We start from the raw sequence: 19,106 nt of genomic DNA, 5'->3' as shown, positions 1-19,106 counted from the left end.
CTTCATAAACATAAATATTCTTGAGTCGAGTAAAAACTGTGATGCTGTAGATATGGCTTTAGAGATTTTCCAGAGATGTTGATATTGGTAATTACTCTTATGTTTTCAGGAATTTAGCTATAAAGCTTAATTCCCATGTGGAAAGAATGATTTTGGCACAGGGATGTTTTGATTAGGGTTGCATGTACGTTTTTGTTTTCTCTGGAAAAGTTATGATGAGTATCTCAGTTTTTTTTTTGTAATCTGCAGTCCTTACCTGTTACATTTATTTTAAAGAATATAAGGGTACCATAATGTAGATTTGGGATAGAGGAGGAATACCGGAGATCTTAAACAGAGGCTTACCTGAGTCTATAGGTACCCATCCAGTACTATAGATTGTAGACTATTTTATTGATCATGTTGTCTACAAAAGCAGCTTATGTGTAGACATTGGGCAAGTTAATTTATAAGTATGCAGGCAAAAGTGATTTCTTTTCATACGTATTTAAGACTGCAATAATACACTTCATACATTAAGTATTTATATAGTACACTTCATAAACATAAATATTCTTGAGTCGAGTAAAAACTGTGATGCTGTAAATATGGCTTTAGAGATTTTCCAGAGATGTTGATATTGGTAATTACTCTTATGTTTTCAGGAATTTAGCTATAAAGCTTAATTCCCATGTGGAAAGAATGATTTTGGCACAGGGATGTTTTGATTAGGGTTGCATGTACGTTTTTGTTTTCTCTGGAAAAGTTATGATGAGTATCTCAGTTTTTTTTGTAATCTGCAGTCCTTACCTGTTACATTTATTTTAAAGAATATAAGGGTACCATAATGTAGATTTGCGATAGAGGAGGAATACCGGAGATCTTAAACAGAGGCTTACCTGAGTCTATAGGTATCCATCCAGACATGATTCTAATGTCCCTTTTTTGCAGTTTGAAAGTACTATAGCTACTTTTGAGTTTCCGCAGAGAGTTACACCGTATTTAATGTGAGAATGAAAACAGGCATGATAGGTATTCATTACTGTTTTCTCACTACAGAAGGATTTTATTGAACAAAGAGGGTAGCATATCTTGCTCAGTTTTGCAGTAAGGCATTGAAGGTATTCATTACTGTTTTCTCACTACAGAAGGATTTTAGTGAACAAAGAGGGTAGCGTATCTTGCTCAGTTTTGCAATAAGGCATTCAGTATCTTCATGTAGTGTTGATCTGGCTCCATACATTTATTTCCTGTTGGCTGTGGTGAAAAATTGTAAGTGTGGGAAAAAATGTTCAACAGCTCTAAACAAGGTTTTAATACTTATGACTGTGAGCCTACTACACTTGATGGAAATTAGTGGATAATGGTTTCAAAAGCTGGTTTATAGAGTTTCAGAACAGATTTTTGAGAAAATACTGTGGTAAAATTGTTTGATGTATTTTAATCTTGAAACTTCTGTAATGAACGTTATGTTCCAATTGTATCTGATAGTGGAGACATTTGGTGTCAAGTATAAGTGTGGGAGAATGTACATACTGCGCGACACATGTTTGTGTGTGCGGGCTGGAAAGGAGTTATGAGCACAAGGCAGATGCAACGGTTGAATGGCATCGACAGGTGTTTGCCACTCATGCTACAGAAGCCATATTGGAAGAACAAGGAGTGGTTATTTATCTTAAGGTGTTTTATATCGTTGACTATTGTAACAAGAAAAAAAGAACAGTTGAAACGTTAATTGTAATTCACGTATTGGATTTGCTAGAGGCAAGAGGGGTTCATAAATTATGTGGTTGTTAAACCAACTTTATTACAGATGTATTTTATCGAGTCTAACGCGAGACGAATTGGTTGACTTGTATACATTCAATTATTGATGTGAGAAATGGGTAATATATTATTTGTGGAAGTTGAAATATACCAAGACTGAACTAAAAGTATTCTTTGAGTTCTACATTATTTCAAAAGTAGAGAGAGAGAGAGAGAGAGAGAGAGAGAGAGAGAGAGAGAGAGAGTGAGTTATAAATTCGTGTTAACCAACAGTATTCTTTGGAGAAGAAGTTTTTGGAGATAGACGTTGCCGGAAATCAAGAGAACAAGATTGGCTGTATGTACCAAGTAGGTCAACCTATGGGAGAGAAGTGTGAATTTTGCAATTCAACTTCACATCGCTTCAGGTCATCTACAGCGTTAGAACTTGGCGACTGTCACATATGTCTCCCAAGGACGTTAACATTCTGTGTTAACAGGCTGAGTGACGACCGTTGGATCCCAAGTTGTTTTTGGTGTTTATTCTCTAATAAAATTTTCCTGCAGCGAATTCCCCCAACTTCTTACTCTATTCTATCATCCCCGCTTACAGTTTGTTAGAGAAACATCCCAGTGAGGAATTGTGATTACGTCACCCAAAACTGCTCCTGGTAGGTGACTGCATTGTCCTCGGTTGTTAGAGAGTTGTGACCGCTAGGAGTTTGACTCCATCATCCTCGGTTGTTAGAGAGTTGTGCCTGCTAGGAATTTTGATTGTCTCATCCTCGGTTATTCCAGGGGTGCCCCTACCTGTCTTCATGACTCGTCCTGTCTTATCCAGACTTATTCTGTCGTGATAGGAGGTGACACGAGATGGGAATTGGTGCGCACATTACCCCTGAGATAAGATCTGCTTAGCCAACCAGTCTCTCTTGCTCTTGATGTATAGTTAGATTTTATTTTTGCCTGAATTATTCTTTGTAAGTAGTAGATTCACCAGGTTCTGTGCAGATCCGTGGACAGAAGTCTCAGTGAAGTTAACGTCAGTAAATCTGTTAATATGAATGATTCCAAAAAGTAGTTTTCTTGAAAGCTGCCTGGTAATCCTAGTCCTAACTAAATAGGGAGAACTTTTGAAATAATTTCCAAATTTGTGAGAATACCATTCTCACACTGAATGTAAGATAATAGAGTTAAAGGCATTGAAGCATAATTTTATTAGTAAATTGAATGGAATATTATATTTGTGGAAAACATAATATTATACTGCTAGTTAAATGACTGTGATAATGGAATATATAATTTTATACTTGGTACAGAATATTTTATACCTTTTATGGGATGTGACGTAGATGGAAGGGTTTGTATTGATTTTTTGAGGGGGTGGGTAGTAAAGGTAAAAGCATGATTAACACTACCAGATAAATCATGACTAACACAAAACACACATCACACCTTTATAACAACCCTCACAAACAAGTGTATCTGGTTCTTCATCATTTTCCGTTACCATAGGGTTACTAAGATTTTCTTCGGGAACCTCAAATGTGAAGGTGGGAATGTCCGTTCTGTAGGAGACGATTTAACACCATACCTCCTCCAGCTTCTCACTCATGTACTGGCGAGGTAGGGATCCTGGGGAAGGGGGGTGGGAAGGGTTTCCTGTCTTTGGGGCTGTCTTCTTTCTCTTCTTCGATCTTAGCAACCAAATCTAAATTTTTTTATTTTATTTTATTTATTTTTCCCCCCCCCCCCCCTTTCTTACTTCTCATTTGAGGACCTATCTACTTCTTTCTCTTTCCATATTCATCTACTTCTATCACAGAAGTCCTTCCTGGTTTCCGTTGTTTCCAATAACCTACAACTTATCTTCAGATAAGAAGGCTGAAGAATCAGGCAGCACACACACACACACACACACACACACACACACAGGTATATATATAAGAACTATGATGAGTCAATATCGCATTTATATATACATATAAAAAACTAGAAGGATTCTACATTGAGTATATAAGAAGGAGGTGTAAGTAAGGAAAGAGATCATAAATGTGAGAGGAATCGATTTTGATAATTATTAAGGAATGTTGAGTCGAAAGTAGAGGTAGACGTAGTATCTGTTAAGAGTAAAGAAGTCAAAAAGTAGATGAGGACTCCAGAGACTAAATGAAGTATCAAGAAGTGAGAGTGAAGTGTAGAATAGATTTTTATTTTTTCCAGGAAATATTTAATTATACTATACATAAAGATCTATACTAGGGCAATGAACCATGAGGCCTACTGACAAAGGATAAGGGGGCCCGTATCCGGCATTTGCTAAGGATATAGGGCAGGCGTACCTACATAGAGATGGGACGACCTGTGGCCTGAAGAATAGGGATTTATTACAAAGGGGCTTACCTACCGGAATGTAAGGAGAAAGTGCACTCATAGGGTCAACCCACATGTAAGGTATAGGTACTGATTCTAGGGGAAAAGGACAGTATCATGACAAAAGTCACACATTTTACAGGAACTAGTCTGGTAAGTTAGAATTCTATATACCACTAGCATTATTATGTGTTATGAGTGTCAGAAAGAACACTTTCATTTGCCCAGTGTTCCTCCAGACTACAAACTACTGTGAATAATGAAACTAGTATGTGCTGAAGCAAAAATAGTACAAAGAATTAGAATAAAATAAGAAATAATCAAGTGTATGTGACACCTGGAATTTATGATTGGAAATCAGAAATGTTGTCCGCACGATTCCTAGATATAAAAAAACTGACTCCAACATTAGGTGAAATGCTCGAGTTGTTATTATCAAAGTAGAATGAAAAAAAAGAGCTAAATAGTAAATAAAAGGGTTGTGCATGGTTAATAAAAATATATGGAATGTATACTGTGGAAATTTGAATTGTTGTTATATGTAATACTAATGTACATAATGAGTATGTGTAAATATCAAGTGTTCGATCTGAGGGGGGGAGGGGGGGATATGTAGATTTGAGAATTTCCACCTAAGTAAATTCTAGAACTCCTTGCCCTTCTACCATTTTGAACACATGATATTTTAAAAATAAATGTGAGAGAACGTACATACTGCATGACACATTTTTGTGTGTGCAGACTGGAAAGGAGTCATGAGCACAAGGTAGACGTGATGGTCGAATGGCTTTGACAGGTGTTTGGCACTCGCGCCACGGAAGTCATATTGGAAGAACAAGGAGTGGTTATGTATCTTATGGTGTTTTATATCATTGACTGTTGTAACGAGAAAAAAATTATTTCCAAAGTAGAGAGAGAGAGTGCTATAAATTCCTGTTAACCAGCAGTACTCTTCGGAGAAGAAGTTTTTAAAGTTCAATGTAGCCAGAAACCAAGAGAACAAAATCAGCTGTACATACCAAGTAAGTCAACCTATGGGAGAGAGGTGTGAATTTTGCAATCCAACTTCACATCACTTCTGGTTGTCTAAAGCATTAGAATATGATCTGTTTTGATTGCAAATATTAAGGGAAACTGCTGTGAGAACTAATCACATCATGTAGCTCATTTGTTTATTATTTAATTTGCTCTTGCTTTAAGCTTAAAATTAAGACTTGTAATGGCAAACTCTATACGTACAAATAGCTGTAAAGAGATGATAATCCAAAATTGTCTTCCTCCCTGTGTGTTTTTGTGGCATTAATTTGCTACCAGTTTGTGTACGTTACTTTTTGCCATGTGCATTTGGTGCTATGTACTTCGAAAGAATGAGGAGATTTTAAATTTGATAATCAGTGCTCTTCTGTTTGTTTCATGTACTGTATCTGCTTTGTATAGCTTCAAATTTGACAGCATTTTAGTTGACATTTCATGTTTATTTGTACCACATCTGGCTTACAAGACTGAATTTATTCTTGCTAGAGTAAAACATTTACTATCTTACGTTTTATGTGGTAACTGTGTAAAGTCTTTCAAATGAAACAGCAGTTTTAGCTGTACTAGGGTGACTCATATGTATCTAGTTCGATTTTTTCATAGTGCTGCCCACTACATGGTTTAACTAACTATGTGGATTCCAGTGGAAAAAAAGAATAAAAGTATTTTACAGCAGTGGCTGATTTGCCAATAACTTTGAAATTAATTACCAGTAATAGTGTATTAACATTAATAACAGAATCTGTAAGATTATTATGTATGATGTTTGTGAGCAAATATGATAAGAAGATAACATTGCATTTTATACATTCCTATTCTTTGATAAAATCTCTTTGTACACCATAAAAACTTATGGTGGTACTCAAATATAACCTGTAGCTCCTTTTTTGTAAATATCTGGTTGTAATCCATCATGAGCTTGATATCTTTAAGCTGGTTCATTTCCAACTTTCAGTTTATTAACTAGATGTTGAACATTCACAAAATCTTCATATTCACCACTACAAAGGAACTTAAGGGACTCACGTCTCAGGTCAAATGTGCAAAAAACTGTCCTGTCCTGTTTTGTTATAAAAAATAATGTGTGATCATCACTGTAGAAACTGTTGTTGTTGTTATTGTTGTTGTTACTACCTTCAGTTTGGAGACTGGCTGGGTGCTGCTCCACACGCTACTCTATTGTATGCAAGTGTCTTCGTCTCTGCTTAACTACTGCAACCTGCATTCAGTTGAATCAATTACTTATCTGAGCCTTTTGATGATTTTTGATGTTGCCTCAGAATATATCCAGTCAATCAGTCGATCAATCAATCCCTTCTTTTAGTCAAATTGTGCTGTCAATCTCCCCGATTCTGTTGAAGACCCATTCATTAGTTATCCAATGTACCCATATAATCTTCAGCATTCTCTTTAGCACCACATTTCAAAATATTCTATTCTCTTCTTGCCCATACTGTTTATCATATGTGTTTCACATCCATACAAAGATACAATCCAGACCTATCCATATCAACATTAAATTTTCTCATCTGTGTCAAAAAATTTGTCTTTTTCAGAAATGATTTTCTCATTATAGCCAGTATGCACTTTATATCCTATCTATTTCAACCATCATCACTTACTTTGCTTCTCAAGTAACAAAACTCATCTACCACCCAATATCCTTGTCACTGATTTGTTCTAGAGTCTTAGAACATATTCTGAACTCAAATATAATGAGGTATCTTGAACAGAATGATCTCCTCCTTGCCAACCATATACAATAACCATATACAAAAACAATATCTAACATATAGGCATAGACCTATTTCAAGTGCTCTATATTTCTATCAATATCTTAGGATAATGACATAGTGATATCAACATGTATATGATAATGACATAGTGTCATCAGCATGAATACTCCCCGCTTAATATAAATTTGTATAATGTTTTCTTTTTTATTGTGAAATTAACACTATATAAAATTCCAAATCTTTGCTATTGTACTACACTAACATTCATAATATTTATATATACATTGTTATGAGAATATAACCATCTTTATACTGTAATTGAACTTATTGATGAAGCCCATTGTATAAGAAAATGCTGAATGGCTAATAAAGATTCTTATTCAACCAGCATGGATTTCAAGAACATTGATCATGTGTAACCAACTCACACTTTTCTCACATGACATACTGAAAGCCTTGGATCTAGACAGTCACGAAGAAGAAGTATTTCGTGATTTGAAAAAAAAAAAAAGCATGTGACTCAGTCCCACACCTATGCTTATTAAAAAATATGTGATCATATGGGGTATGAACTGAAATTTTTGACTAAATTGAGGGCTGTTTGGAAGGGTGGACACACCATGTTACCTTGGATGGAGGGTCATTGTCAGATTTCTAAGTAACTTGCTGTTCATGTTGTATATTAATGACCTTGCAGACAATGTTAATAGTAACCTCAGGCTTTTTGCAGATGATGCAGTTATCTGTAGTGAAGTATTGTCTGGAAGAAGCTGAATAATATTGTCAAACCTTAAAAAGATTTCAACATGTGTAGAAACTGGCAACTAGCTCTAAATGTTCAGAAATGTAAAATTGTGCACTTCACAAAATGAAGAAACATAGTATCCTAATACCATAATATCGATCAATGACTGTAATATCAATGAATCAGCCAACTCATATAAATAACTTTGTGTGAAATGAAGCAATCGCATAGGCTCACCAGAATCTCACTGTGACTAGAAGTTGATGAGAAGCTGAATTGGTGTGTAGATCATGCTGTGCCACTGAAAGGGAATGCAGTGTAGACACTGCCACTGCTGCAGGTCAACAAGCTGCAGCTGTGATCTGCAGGGCTACTGTAGACTCATCATGGTACAGTTCCCTCTGTAGTCGTAGTAGAAAATCTTCTGACTCTTGGACTAATTAGTTTCATCTCTGTAATAATTGTAGTAAATAATTGTTATTCATTGACTACTCAAACCCCTTCAAAATTTTTAATTTGCAGTGCTGTTAATTGCTTTGGCACTGCAACATAATCAGGCTTTTGACCATTGTTGCTATGGACAATAGCTATCAAACAAAAAACTAAAACTAAACTACTCCCAACAGGCCATGAAGGCTCAAAGGTACCGACTGACCGCCGTGTCATCCTCAGCCCACAGGCATTACTGGATGCGGATATGGAGGGTCATGTGGTCAGCACACCGCTGTCCCGGCCGTATGTTAGTTTCCGAGACCGGAGCTGCTACTTCTCAATCAAGTAGCTCCTCAGTTTGCCTCACAAGGGCTGACCCACCCCGCTTGCCGACAGTGCTCGGCAGACTGGATGGTCACCCATCCAAGTGCTAGTCCAGACTGACAGCGCTTAACTTTGGTGATCTGATGGGAACCAGTGTTACCACTGTGGTAAGGCCATTACGGGCAATAGCTATTGACTCGGAGGGGGATCACCAATCTTCTTTAAAATTTCAAATTTCTGTTTGCTGTTCTTGTTCTTAGTCAATATTATTTACTCCCAGCTGTATTTGTTTTGGGTCTTCTGGGTTGTTGTTACCGATTTCCCCATGCGATGGTTATGTACCGTGATATCGGGTGGTGAAGTAAGGTCTGATTTGGAGGTAAAATGTCCATTTTTAATCTTGCTCATCTTATTATTTCAGCACACTTGCCAACTTCTTCTGATCAAACTTCTTTCCTTAAAGTTCTGCAGTTACTGCTGCTAATTAAGAGTGCAGTACAACAGCCAATGCGCGGAACAAATACAAAGCTCCTCATAAACAATGTATTGTGTACTCTGCATCCTTGTTTACAATGACGATGCAATACAAAAGTGCTTCATTACTCAGAATATCAGAATTACATTGATAAGGACAAAGTCCAAAAACATTCTGTCTTATTTAACAGATTTCAATTGAGCAAATATATAACAGGTTTTTTCTTGAATGAGATTTTCACTCTACAGCGGAATGTGCACTGATATGAAACTTCCTGGCAGATTAAAACTGTGTGCCGGACCGAGACTCGAACTCGTGACCTTTGCCTTTTGCGGGCAAGTGCTCTACCATCTGAACTACCCAAGCACGACTCATGCCCCGTCCTCACAGCTTTACTTCTGCCGTATCTCATCTCCTATCTTCCAAACTTCACAGAAGCATCCCCCAGGCTGTGGCTAAGCCATGTCTCTGCAATATCCTTTCTTCAAGGAGTGCTAGTTCTGCAAGGTTTTCAGGAGAGCTTCTGTGAAGTTTGGAAGGTAGGAGACGAGATACTGGCAGAAGTAAAGCTGTGAGGACGGGGCGTGAGTCGTGCTTGGGTACCTCAGATGATAGAGCACTTTCCCGTGAAAGGCAAAGGTCCCAATTTTGAGTCCTGGTCCGGCACACAGTTTTAATCTGCCAGGAAGTTTCAGGTTTTATCTTGTCTCCATGCCATCATATGCATCGTCCTGACCACTCTTCTGCTATGATTCGTACCATATCTGCAAGGTAGGACCCAACAAAAGTGAATAAGCTGCCCAACCAGCAGGTACTGCAAGTGTGGTACAATGTGTATCATCGTCCTGGCCTGCAGGTACACTGCATCCTTCTACATCATAATAAATGTGTATAAATAAAACATACATTCAGGCAGTAGGTTAATCTAGTTCATTGCTTCAAAAAATGCTTGTGCAACACACCACTTCACCGAAATGACGTGTTTCACACCACTTCACCGAAATGACGTGTTTAAAAGCTATAATTCTTTAAACAGGAACTGGTATGTTGTTTTAAGATTACACATGATTCTTTAAAATCCAATTCAGCATTCAGCAACTATCAGCTACCAATCTTAATAAACTGCTACTATCGGATGTACAACATTTTTACGTAGGAGTGGGAAAAATTCAAAATTTCCTGACAATTGTAAAAAAGTGCCAATTTCGCCTTATGTTGCTAAAAATCACAATTTTCATGTTATTTTCTACTTTGTTATTTATTTGAAATTTTTCTTTCCTTAGTGGGAGTATAGGACATTATTCCACACAGAATGCTCCTAGAAATTAAAAGTGTAGGAAACGAAGTTACATAATATTGCATACCTCCCCGTTTTTTTTTTGTAAATCAGTTGTTAATACCTTTGTAGAGTTAACAGAATCACATTCCTTTCTAGAATGAGGGAAACTGTCAGGTATCTCTAACTTAAATCTGATTTTAAAATATGAAGGGAGTTTTCCATTTAACAAATCTCCTATTACTGTTCCTCCTTACATTACTTGTGTGCAGACATCAGCCTCTTTACAATCTTTATTTCCTTGTTTTAGGACAGGGGAAGTTGTAAACTTCATGAGCACTGACACAGATCGTGTAGTTAATGCCTGTGCCAGTTTTCATGCATTTTGGAGTATTCCTCTTCAGGTAAGGTAAAGCATTTTATATTTGCCGTAATTGTTTTTAGTTTGTTTTCCCTGCCACAGACATTTCCAAAGTTTTTAAATGTCATTTGTTGCTGACTTCTGTTATTTATGTACATTGTACTTACATTTTGCACCTAAGTGTCTCATTTCATTAACTGTCACTAACCCTCGTCCCATCTTTCTCTCTCTTTCTGTGTGTGTGTGTGTGTGTGTGTGTGTGTGTGTGTGTGTGTGTGTGTGTGTAAAGTACCTTGCTGACCATGTTAGCAGCAGCATTGTCACAGCATCTGCAGATACAGAAGTGGCAACAAAGTCCATTCTTATGCTTTTTATTCCCTATTTCTTTCTTTCCCTGTTTTAATAGTGTTCACTTGTGGCTACCGTGGACTCGGCATTTTTGGAATGCTGCCAGGAATAATTCTGCCTGCACAAGGAGCTGCAGTAATAGCAGTAGGAGTGGGAACAGATGCAGGCAGTGATAACCCAGAATGCTGGCTTGCTTCGTGTCCTTACCTCGTGCCCTGCCCCCAACGTCGTTTGCCAGTTTCAGTGAGTCTAAGGTGGGAGAATTATCTGCACCAGTTCTTGCTGCACTGTCGTGTAAGATATATTATCAGTCTGGTTGATAAGACAACTTTGTTGTCCAGCAGTGCAGGTTAATATGAAGTTACCCAAAATATTAACTCTCCACTCAGCCTGAGAAGCCTCCCTTTGACGAGTTTTGTCAGTTGCTTACACAATATTTCGGCCATGAAACCTATGTGGTAATGGCATGGCTGCAGGTTAACCAGTATCACTAGTGCCCTTGACAGTTGTATGTGACTAGTATTGCTGATTTGCAAGGCCTCTTGCACAAGTGTTTTGAGTGTCTGTGATGCCTCTTAAGCAGATTCACTAACTTTGTGACAGTTTGCCTAATTTATTTTTTCGTTTGTTGTCCTCGGTGTTGATGTACTACGTTGTGATACTGGCTGAAAAATGGGGTGTGGAAGTACAACACTGATTACTTTAAATAATGTAGCTGACAGGTGCACAGTTGCATTTCACAGTAGTTATCTTTCACTGTTCACAACTCCCCTCCCCCCTCCCCCTCCCCCAATAGTACACAGTTATATATGGCCAGTGCACTATTGTTTTAACTTTCCATAAGCCTCATTAATAGTTTTCAGGCAAATCTCCACATACTGCTACAATAGTTTACTATTGAACATGCATAAGCAGTAAAAACCTAACCACAAAGTTCACAGTTCTTGAAATATAGAAAGTTACGTATGGAACAGACACTGTCATTGTTTTAACACATGGCCTAATTGTGTTACACTTATTTCATGAATGCATTGTTCAACAACCAATACAGGTTCCTCGTCTGAAACTCGGCCATGGACTGATTGCCTCGGGACCAAAAATTGAGCCCTTATATAACCTCACAATAATAGGTACTAAAACTACACATTATTTGAAGTTAAATTTACAGAAATTACAATTAACACTTAACTCATTAAATTAACTGAATACATTGAAAAGTTGGTTCTTTTTAACAGTTTCTTCTACTGCAAAAGTTATGCCAAATTATTTGTTTAAATCAAGAAATTAACGAATATTGTTACTCAAACAATACTTTTGACAAAGCTGTTAATTAGTTTGGAATTAATTAAGGGCTGGCTTTGCTAACGTGTTTTCGCATAGATCCAAATAGATCCGTTAAGAATATTATTAGTTGTTCCTCCGATTGTTTATAATTAGTACAGAATTTATATTTGTTTATACATCAACAATAGAATTTAAGTTATTAAACAATTACTGATTTCACCCTATAACAAAAGATACTAACTAGGAATAGTTGAAATAAATTATAAAATCAATTACACACATAAAATTAAGCACAAAATTAGATCTGGTGTTATATTCTTTAAAACTGAGGGTCAACCTTTCTCTTTTATGAAAATGCAGATTATATTCATGTATGTTAATGGTAATTAGTTAAAAGTGAAAAAATGAATTCTAAGGAGACAGATAGCAAAACAAGAGGGGAAGTAAAAATATCCCAGCTTTCTTTGTCTCAACTTGGCATGTAATTGTCCAGTTGGCTCTTAATCCCAAGGCTCAGACTTAGTCGATGGGCTTGTACGACCCTTTTTTTAGACACTCTTAATCCCAAGGATCGGACTTAGTCGATGGGCTTGTACGACCCTTTTTTAGACAAAGTTGCCCAAATTGTGGAATGGCATGAACTCATGGTAGAGGCTTGGGACAGCCTTTCTAATAATTGGCAGGTGGTGTGATTAGGTGTACAGGATCAACAGCCCCTGGGGCCCTGTCAGATACCTCAGGTGGCCTTGCTTCCCACGGAGTCACCTTGTGTTGCTGCCATTGACAATTCTGATGCAACACTATCTTGGTGTTCCCTGTCATCACCTGCTCCAAGGTTGATGGGTTTGCATCGCTTGCAGCATGGTATTGCCTGTCGATTGTGATTTTTGGATCCTTGGCGTCATTCTCCTTCCACTCATTGAGTGAACCACCAGTCCTGCCCTGATTGTCATTTGTTGCACATTCGCCAAGACTGCCCACTTGAGGAGGTTATGTGTCCGGTATGCCATCAGATATAATGTTTCGCAACTGTTTGTGACAGTCAGAGAGCTGCAAGTTGGTTGTCGGACAGTCCAGTGTTTTCCTTGGACTCTGGGCTGTGTCCAATGCCCCACAAGTGTCGCCCCAGTGTATTTTGCTGACATTGATTGTGGATGGGCGGCTTGTTGAATTATAAGTAGACATGGGAGTGTCAGTCAGCCTCATTAACTTGGATGCATACAGGATCGTGGGTTGCCTGGAGTTGCAGCAGCCCTCTGTCAGCTTGTGTCTTATAGTACACAGTACATTTCATTGTGAGGGCAATTCTCCATGTCTGTGAGCTGCAGTAATGTGGAATGGCAACTTACATTGTTAGTTGTCAATCCACCATTGGCACAAAATATCTTCGGGCTTGATACCTTTTCTGTTTTTGGCTTTCAGGCCATTGACAAATTGTATTTAGTGCCTCAGTCCATTATTTTTCATGCTTCTTGCTGCAGTCCTATAGCCTGCTGTTTGAGAGTATCTTGGACGGGCTGAAAATTTCAAGGCAATTTTTCTGTTAATTATTTTTGCCATTGATGGATCAGTTAGGATGATCATGTCAAATAACAGTAGGCAATTTGTGACACTCCAGACTGAAGCCTTTTCATCCACAGAGGTATTCAGCATCTGAATACCATCTCATTTTACACGGCTTCTAACTCAGAGGTGGAGCACTTTGTGCATACATTCAACACCCAGATGAAGATGTTTGTGTCTGCATGATGATGCATTTGTTGAGTTTTCTGGCTATGTAGTGGGCAACACTGGTCATTGGGTGCATGTCTGCACGGGTGCCAGCTGCGAGGTCACCTGGATTTGTTGTGCTCTTGAGTCACGTGCTACAGACCACCATGGCCTGCCACATTTTTCTCTTGGCGTTGCTGTTTGGGTCCAGTTCTTTGTGTGGTGACTGTTGTTCATCCACCTCAGGAACACCTTTTCTCCAGTCGTACACGAGCGACAATGCCATTTGGGATCCACATGCAATGTGTGCTGGAGTCACTTGGTGTGGAGCACGTACCACCCCAAATTTAGGGTTTTAATTATCTGCCACACTGGTTACTGCAGATGCGCAGAGTAATTTTAGATTTGGTGAAGTACAGGCAAGATTGAACTCGTGCATATTTTTTAATACATTATTTTATGACATTTTAAATGAGCACTACAACTCCACAGCTGCCTTTACACATGGGATGAAACGGGGCTCCATTGTTTGCTATGTTGTTTTCTCTGATTGTGTCCTCAAGGTCCAAATGTCTCTAGACTTTACTGTCTGTGATGCAGAATTATATGTGATCTTGTGAGCACTGGAGCTAAATTCCTTGTCTGTTCCGATTCTCTGTGTGTCCTTCACACTCTATGATGGCTTGTACCCAGCAGATAAATTAGTCCAGAATATCCAGGTTGCCCTCCTCCAGCTACAATGGCTGGAGAAGGTGGCGTCTTTCTGCTGGGTATCAGGGCACGTGGGTATTGCGGGGAATGAAAAGTCAGATGTAGCAGCCTAGGAGGCGTATCACAATCCTCAGTTATTTCAGTGTGCCATCCCCCTGCATGCCATCACCCCATGGTTGAATCATGCATCAATGGGAGGATGAGTGGCTGAAAGTGAATGATAATAAGCTGTGTCTCATAAAACTCACTTTTCAGCTGTGACATACCTCCTTTCAGCCACAAAGACTGGATGATGTCCTCCTCGCTCGTCTTCATATAGGCCAAAGTCCTCTGTTGCATGTCTTCTTGCTCTGGTGAGGCGACCCTCCATTTGTGGATGAACTGGCTGTGGCAGATTTGCCAGCAGATCTACCCTCTATTTTAAGTGATGTTCAAATGAATGTGGTGTGGTTTTATGCTTCGATGAAAAAACTGCCTACAAAAATTTTAGGGATATGTTTTTAATGTGTTGATAGGGTGAACGCTTCACCCACGTTTCTTGTAAGAGGTCAGCCAGATCCACATCCCTGTGTCTTTCTTTTAGCTCTTCTATGGTTTTACATCTATTTTAAACGCAGATGTAGCATCTTCCACCCTTTCTCAGATATCTTCATGCATGTGAGATAGAGTGACTGTGTGGCACAGTGCGAGTGAGGTGGGAGTGAGTGGATGAGTCTGATTTTATAGGTTTCGTCCTCACTGTGTGCAACAATTTTAGACATTTGTTTTAATGAGTTTAAGTCTGCTAATAACCTCACCGTTGAGTGCCCATAAGCTCCACACACACACACACACACACACACATACACAGCAGTGTCCCTCACCATTGCTGCCCCCCCCCCCCCCCCCCCATCACAGCTTCCACTGTCCTTCTGTTGCCTGCAGCCTTGTGGCCCATTTCAGCTCATGCCTTTGCCTGGTGTTGTGGAGCCCACAGATCTCAACTCACTTTCATCGATGGAAGTGGCCCCATCCCCACTATTGCTGGTGGATCCACCAGTGCCTCTTCCTCCATGTCCTTCCACCCTTCCAGCGGAGCCTGGGGTGTCAGTGTTGGCTCCTATGGTGATCAGTCCATTGCTGGGTTCTCTGGCACTCTCTCTTCTTCTGCAATGGAGGTTGCAACCCAACCCTGGCCTTTTTGGTGGATTTAATATCCCCTTCAGTGGATGTCATGATGGAGGCAGGTGAGCTGGCATGTGTAGAACATCGAAGTAGTTCACACATCTGTCATGCATGGTGCTTGCATGGTGTCAGTGGGCAGACCCACTGGCAGAAGTGTTTACTTGTGAGTGGCAATAAGTGGATCAGGCTACTTCTCTCATGGAGTTTAACAGCCATTGATCTATCCTGGTGCTTCATGCCCAGAGGTGTCGTGTTCTCATTCATTAGCCACATGCTGAGTATGTTTCCAGATTTTATTTATGTTTGGATGCTCCGCTTCCCATAGTTCAGTTCATACGGTGAGTTCTTTCCCCTTGTGAGGTTCTGTTCCCTGGTTGTTACTGAGAGCTGTTTTCATCCTGCAAAGCACCTGCACTGATCATGTTGAGTAGTGGCATTGTCATACATTCTGCAGGTACTATACCTTGTAAGACTTTTCTTAATACTTTACAAAATAAAATTCACAGTATAAAAATAAAATAATAAACACATCTTTTTTACGTTAACCAGACAACACACACACACACACACACACACACACACACACACACACACTTACTTTTCCTTAGATTGATTAAGGCAACTGCTGGAATGGTTTCTTTGGAAAGTACATGGCCATTTCCTTCCACATCCTTCCCCCATTTTGAACTTGTGTTATATCTCATTCCTTGTTACGAGATGTTAGACCACGACTGTCCTCCTCCTCCTTGCGTTTGCAAGAGATGTGTCTAAACTTCCTTTCCAGGATTGTTGCTTTGACAAACCCAGTGCCAGAGCCATTTTATTTCTATCTGAGCTAACATTCCATCTCTGCTTGTATCTGCGAGACCTTATACGGTAATCTTGTAAAGTAAAGACCTGCTTTTGAACAACTGAAATAGTGGCACGCAACACCCTGTTTTGCCCTGATGACCACAGTGATGTATAATGGTATGCACTTTACAAGATACAGAAAGTATTTGGTTATCATTGTAATGCACTACCACTCAGCTGTCATCCACAGCACATGGAGACTGTTGGGAGTAAAGTCCAAGGCTTGCACGTCTTGCTTTATGGCATCCCATACTTACTGTGTTGATCTGAAGTCAGGTAACTGGAAGACAATACAAGCTTTGTTGAGTCATTGGATGATAGCAAATGTAATGCTTTTTTTTCAACCTATGCAAATATACATCTCATGAGAATACCTCCACCACTTGCATGAACAGTTCCTTGTTGAAAAGCAGGATGCAACTCTTCATATGTTTTCTGTGTACTTGTATAATGCCAGTAGCTTGTATCTTGGTGTAGCACTGCTCATTAATCCACATATTCTTCTTCCATTCTTTCAGCATGCATTGGCAATGTTCCTGTGCCTTTGTTATTTTCAGTCCTCTGCGATGTGGGGTTATGGCTTTTGTAATCCGCTGTGAGGAGATGGCTCTGATAAGTATGTTCATTTGTTGTTGTTGTTGTTGGTGGTGGTGGTGGTGGTCGTCGTCGTTGTCGTCACTGTCATTGTCATCCACTGTTGCAATGGTGAGTGATTTCCTGTATTGCATTCTGTCTAGTCATTGTCATGATCAATGGTAGTAGATGCCAATTACTGTAATTGAAGCACAGTAACCCATGGCAGTAACTCTGCTGACAATGGTTTTCTCCCAGAATTGGTGTACTTGTAGTACATCCTTGACAAAAAGACATTTGAAATTTTAATCCTGCATGACCATTAAGATAGTATGTTCCATGTGTCAGGCAGCTGTGTTCTGACCATTATTTAATGTGATGATGTTGTCCTATCCATCCTTCACTTGATTATCATACCAAAGGACAGTGTGAGATCTGACATCCTACTCCTATGAATGTGAACTATTCCATTTATTATACTAACAGGAACACTGTAACTCAGCAGCTACCTCTAATTCAGTTGTTCACGAGTGAGTGATAAGAGCCTACCTCAATCCAAGGAAAGTACAAATTCCACAAAATAATGAACTAACAGTCTTGTAAGCAAGAGCAGAGAAACATTGTTGAAGTTAATAATAATAATAATTACACACACACACACACACACACACACACACACACACACAGAGAGAGAGAGAGAGAGAGAGAGAGAGAGAGAGAGAGTGAGTTGTTTCTAATTATTGTTTCATTTATTTTAATACCATCCAATAGCTTCTTTTGGATGAGATGAATGTTTATGAGTTTACTTCAGTGTTTCAACATCCGTTGTCCATAGTCCATGTATGTGTCTCATTTATTTGTGTTGTACTGAGCAACGTGGCGCAGTGGTTAGCACACTGGACTCGCATTCGGGAGGACGACGGTTCAATCCCGTCTCTGGCCATCCTGATTTAGGTTTTCCGTGATTTCCCTAAATCGCTTCAGGCAAATGCCGGGATGGTTCCTTTGAAAGGGCACGGCCGATTTCCTTCCCCATCCTTCCCTCACCCGAGCTTGTGCTCCGTCTCTAATGACCTCGTTGTCGACGGGACGTCAAACACTAATCTCCTCCTCCTCCTATTTGTGTTGTATGAGTAACACTATCTCGTCAAAAGCCGAGTAACATTTAGACATTACCTTTAAAGTATGACGATCATCTTTTGGATCTTCATATTAAGAGTGTTGAATGTACTTCAGAACTTGACAAACCACCACTTTCACTCACATAGATTAATTATAATTAAGTAAATTTTGTAGTACCGATAGTTTTGAAAATTTTGTTGTTTTATAAATGATATGCAGCAAATTGACACACTTCTCAGTGACATGTTATTGTGCAGGTGGCTGTTACTTTGTACTTGTTGTACATTCAGCTTGGGTTATCATTTCTTGCTGGTGTGGCAGTAACTGTGCTTTTGATTCCTGTCAACAAACTGCTAGCTAACAAAATAGGAGTACTTAGCTCGCGTCTTATGGCCAGCAAGGACAAGCGGGTGCAGTTACTGGCAGAAGCTTTAGCTGGAATTCGTACACTTAAGGTTTTAGTGTGGGAAGACTACTTTCTCTCTCTAATCAACAGTAAGTAATTGAACACATCATTTCAAAACAATAAAAATTTTGTATATTTTGAGTGATACTACAGATTTATATAACAGTGTTAAGTATTTTCTGTGGATGAAAATTATTTCATATGATATGCTGCATGAGGAAACACTGGGTCTGAAAAGTATAAATAGATATTGAATTATGGATGTAAATGATATGAAAAAATTGTTCACTTCTCAAATATCCAGCTATATTGATTTTAAAAGGTACATAGTAAATATTAATTGCCTATTCATAAAAACAGATTATATTTAAACTGCTAAAAAGAAAAGAATTGGAACTTCCTGGGAGATTAAAACTGTGTGCTGGACTGAGATTAACCTGGGACCTTTGCCTAT

General features: G+C 39.0%; 1 protein-coding gene across 4 annotated transcripts in view; it reads left to right on the top strand.

The window, feature by feature from the left end:
- LOC124595298 (ATP-binding cassette sub-family C member 10) overlaps positions 1-19,106 on the top strand; it is a 365,583-nt gene that overhangs the window by 93,181 nt on the left and 253,296 nt on the right. For all 4 annotated transcript variants that reach the window (XM_047133987.1, XM_047134004.1, XM_047133995.1 and 1 more), the window contains 2 exons: positions 10,432-10,525; positions 18,504-18,741. In XM_047133987.1, coding sequence (XP_046989943.1) covers positions 10,432-10,525; positions 18,504-18,741 — 332 coding nt within the window. The remainder of the gene's footprint in view (positions 1-10,431; positions 10,526-18,503; positions 18,742-19,106) is intronic.

The sequence above is a fragment of the Schistocerca americana genome, chromosome 1 (assembly GCF_021461395.2).
Source record: "Schistocerca americana isolate TAMUIC-IGC-003095 chromosome 1, iqSchAmer2.1, whole genome shotgun sequence".
Lineage (NCBI taxonomy): Eukaryota > Metazoa > Arthropoda > Insecta > Orthoptera > Acrididae > Schistocerca > Schistocerca americana.
This window is presented reverse-complemented; position numbering and strand designations above follow the sequence as displayed.